The sequence below is a fragment of the Hesperophylax consimilis genome, chromosome 20, assembly GCF_061612785.1.
Source record: "Hesperophylax consimilis isolate HC1 chromosome 20, BYU_Hcon_1.0, whole genome shotgun sequence".
Classification (NCBI taxonomy): domain Eukaryota; kingdom Metazoa; phylum Arthropoda; class Insecta; order Trichoptera; family Limnephilidae; genus Hesperophylax; species Hesperophylax consimilis.
In genome coordinates, this window is record NC_142855.1 from 30,391,803 (window position 1) to 30,396,198 (window position 4,396).

At 34.1% G+C, this 4,396-nt stretch overlaps 1 protein-coding gene across 1 annotated transcript; it reads right to left on the reverse strand.

The window, feature by feature from the left end:
* Positions 1 to 259: 259 nt before the first annotated feature.
* Positions 260 to 3,895, reverse strand: LOC149414531 (uncharacterized). The gene is made up of 5 exons (XM_089644216.1): positions 3,797 to 3,895; positions 2,947 to 3,154; positions 758 to 910; positions 572 to 673; positions 260 to 276 (listed from the first exon to the last, which is right to left on the reverse strand). The coding sequence occupies exons 2-5, from the start codon at positions 3,083 to 3,085 to the stop codon at positions 260 to 262; spliced, it is 411 nt and encodes a 136-aa protein (XP_089500342.1). The 5' UTR covers positions 3,086 to 3,154; positions 3,797 to 3,895.
* Between the last annotated feature and the right edge of the window lie 501 nt (positions 3,896 to 4,396).

Sequence of the window (4,396 nt, forward strand, 5' to 3'; positions counted from 1 at the left end):
GTTCCTTGCCGAGAACATAAATACGTGCAGGAGGAACATGAAAACGATTTCTCTGCCGAGTGGGTTAGCATGTGAACTTTTAAAGCTCCCTTTCGAGAACATGAATATCGGCAGATGGAACATGAAAAAGGTTTTTCACCAGAATGGATAAACATGTGAATTTTCAAAGACTCCTTTTGAGAACATAAATAGCTACAGTAGAAACAAGAAAATGGTTTTTCTCCAGTATGGGTAAGAATATGACGTTTTAAAGTTCCCTTTAGAGAACATGAATACCTGCAGTAAGAACATGAAAAAGATTTCACTCTGGTATGAGTAAGCATGTGACCTTTTAAAGTTCCCTTTTGAGAGCATGAAAATCGGCAGACGGAACACGAAAAAGGTTTTTCTCCAGTATGGGTAAGAATGTGACGGTTTAATGTTCCCTTTTGAGTGCAAGAAAATTGGCAAACGGAACATGAAAACGGTTTTTCTCCAGTATGAGTAAGCATGTGAAGTTTTAATGTTCCCTTTCGAGAACTTGAATATTGGCAGACGGAACATGAAAAGGGTTTTTCTCCAGTATGGATGCGCAAATGCAATGCTAACGTTGACTGGCGTGAGCAGGAGTAGTTACAGTTGGAACATGAGAAACATTTCTCTCCAGGATGCATCTTCGGGTATGTTATTAAATCTGAAAAAGATGACAAAAATCTCAACAAGTTGGTATTTACAAATAAAATATATTTTTTTAAAAACGAATTCATAAAAAAATTACCTTCAGGCAGAGTTGTACTTGCAGAGTGCTCTATGAATTCCTTTTTAACATCCGGCAGTTCTATGTCTACTTCCGTATAAGGAATTCCAACTTCATCTTCTTCACGGGATTCTGGTTCTGCTTTGATAGGAACTGTCTCCAGATTAATGCTATCTGGAATTGCAAAAACAACAATGCATTAAAGAAAAACGGAGTAGAAAAATACTTCGTTCTATTTTTGGATTATTTGTATTTATTGGTGGATTATATAATAGTAGGTATTTCACTTAGCACCTGCTACTTTCAAAAATAATATTATTCTCTCACAATCTTTCTATTTTTTTTTTTTTAATTTTCATCCACATGCTTATACATTCGATTGTTACATACATTCGTTTGTTACAATCTGATCATAAACATGTAATCTTCTATAAAGTATCACGGAAAACCTGCATTTTTAATTTTAGCATTTATGGTTGTTTTTTTTTCTTCTTATATGAAAAATATAATACTTGTGTACTTTTATTATAACATTTTAAAGATGATAATTATTTAATGCCGGTTACATAAATGTTAACATTTTCCCAACTACTCCCAACCGGCGGGAGCCGGTGAGACTGGGGTATACCCAATTAGTGTATCTTGTGAGGGTGAAGGAAGTGAGTAGGAGAAGGGGCGAGGAAGGTGGGCAAGTAGCTGGCTTTTCAGATCTTGTCAATAACCATTGTTAAAACCATTTAAACCAATGTTGCATTTTTTGACAAAAAAAAACAAATTTCAACATACACAAAATATCACTAACAGACCAGTTAGACAAGCGTATAAAGAAAACATAAAAAACTCAGACAGTTAATTCAATCTTTGGACAAAGACACTACCAATACCATCCTATAAAAGCACTTAACAGTGTAACACTTGAAATTAAAATTCAGGAAAACAAAAATAAATTCAGACACAAAATTACAAAATGGATTAAAGAAAGACAATATTACCAAAATTTCATAGTATAAAATAATTTTAAAAAACCTGCAAGTAACACACAAAACCAATATAAAATACAAATCACTCACAAACACACAAGATTATATATTAAATGTTTTATTTTCTCTTTTAAATGTATTATGTACATTATATTTTTATATTATAAGATGAAGGCCTCAGCAAGGGTAAGCCACCCAGTGAGGCCAACATTAGTGGATAACTGGATGAAATGTAAAAAGTATTGTACAAAACATTTTTTTTCTGAAAGGTGGTCTTACAACAGGGCAATACTGAGGGTATCTTCAACTCCGGAAAGTTCTAAAAATATACTTTATATTATATTTAAATTTATAACAACATTAAAATTTGATTTACTTTAAATGTGTATAAAATAAACGGAGTTCTACGAATTAAAGACAGTTGCAATAAATATGTTACCAACCGACGACAACGGACGAAACAAACATAAGCTTAATCTGGTTCTCAGACGAAATTATAAAATGTGATGTAAAAACTTAAAATATATGCAACAGCTTCGCCTAAGATGATATAAATATCCACTGTGTAAAAACAATATGTGATGAATCTATAAAAATTAAAATGTAAATGTTCGTTTAAAATCTTAAAATTCCGTCCAAATCGTTTTTCACCGATTGCTTTGAAATTTTGGCACATCGTTGCATCCGAATACGCGTGTATTTACATACATCTATAGATGTCCCCTGTGACAGGTAAAAACAGGTCCATCTCTTGGACGTAAAAGCAAAATGCGCTATTGTTTCTCTATCTTCACAGACATACTGAGCCACATCAACGCGAGGCGGGGTGCAGCTAGTAAATTAATAAAAACACAAAGATTGAACGATCTATGTCTTCTTCCGAAAAAGTAAGAGAAGCAAACAAAAATTAGACATTTTTATTCCTATTAGTGAAATAGTTACCGTTGTACACCATTGAAAAACCACCAAGGAGAAATTAGGATTTTAAATATTTAATTTTAATGATTTTTAAAACAATTATTGAACGCTTAAAATGATTTTCATTTATAAAATGTCACGAGATGTATGCCTTTGGGAAGTTTTTAGCTGAAAGTTTTCTAAGTTCGACAGTTTCATTTTAAAGGTAAAATCAAAAGTGGTGATGGTCGACAAGAGGGGAAGTAAAAAACAAGCAGCTGTCCTGACTGCATCCATCTGAAACAACTTTGTGATATACGGAATGCAACTTACTAGTTGGCTGAACACTCTCGGCATAGTGCAAATATTCCTTCTTCACATCCGGGTGATCAATTTGTACATCTGTATACGGCATTTGCCTGGCACCTTCTTCCTCGGACCCTGGTTCTGTTTTGATGGAAGCACTATCCATTGCACTGCTGTGATAGCTATGATGTTATGTAATGGTAATAGATGTGTCTCAGCTCAGAACAAACAAGAGCTGTAAAAAAAACATTAGAATAAATCATTTTCAAACACATCAAACGTATAAAAAAAACTCAAACACTTGGCGGAAAGCGCCCTTGGGCTGCTTCCTTTACGAAGACTGCGCTTCACCAATTTTACCAATGAAACCAAAGAAAGTCAGTCACGATTGAACTTAACAGATACAGACGTAATGTTTGCTTCACAAATGCAAACTACACATAATGAAATAATATTAAACTGTATGTACACTTTCAGTTAACTGGGTCAATTTCGTGTATTAGGCGACACAGTGCGAAACTGTCAATGTGACGTTTGTGTTTGCCTGGATTGTTGTCGTTTCCTAAACGAAGTAAATTAACAATTTAAATATATACGATATCGACTATGTAACTCACTTAGAAATAAATGTATCAACTCGTTTTACTTTCTCATTCAGGGTCAAGATTAAACAAACTTACTAATCGCTACGTTTTAATTTCTGACAGCCGCCGTTAAGCAACAAATATCAAACCCCTTTAATATGTCATACTAAACTGGTTAGCGTAAATAAATATTATGTTTTATAGCGAATGCTGTAAAAACTGACCAATCAATCAACCTTCTGATACATAAGCACCAATTAAGGAGTTTACTAGATTACTTTGATATTACTTACTTAGTCTGTATGGCAAGAACCGACTTAAGTACAAATCGAAGCACATAGATAAATAAAAAGTCACTCGAAAAGCAGAAGCACTTGAATTTTAAAAACGTTGCTCTAAAACTGTGATGGTTATTTAAATAAACTCAAATCACATAGAGTCGTGCAGTTTTATGTTTGTACGACAATATGTTACAAAAACGGTAGAACAATTACTGCAAAGCAAGAAAACAATGAAGTGGCCGAAAATAGACATATCCATAGACAACTGATGATATCAGAAAATAAACTCAAAGTATCAGGGTACACTTGCGAAAAGATTTATTTAGGCCTTTTTGTGGCCATCTTCCTGCCACAGATTCTTGCGCCCGACGACAACATGAGACAACATAGTGACAACATCGACTTGCAGATAACCTCCAATCCAAATAACTTGTCTGACCTACTTTGACGTCGGTGATAACATTTCACCCTGAAAAAATCTGCCGTGGCTGAAAGCTCGAAGTGTCATTGATTCAAAGCATTGCTGGTAGTTCGGCAGTAGTTTTATCTCTTGTTTAGTGAAGACTTGAGAGCAACTGAAAGACCATCCTTGTTTTCTTTTCTGAAGTTCCA

Coding starts and splice junctions, on each gene's coding strand:
- LOC149414531 (XM_089644216.1), bottom strand. CDS start 3,085: ATGGATAGTGCTTCCATCAAAACAGAACCAGGGTCCGAGGAAGAAGGT. Junction 911..2,946: donor CGAGAGTGTTCAGCCAACTA/GTAAGTTGCATT, acceptor TTGCAATTCCAG/ATAGCATTAATCTGGAGACA. Junction 674..757: donor AAGTACAACTCTGCCTGAAG/GTAATTTTTTTA, acceptor CATCTTTTTCAG/ATTTAATAACATACCCGAAG.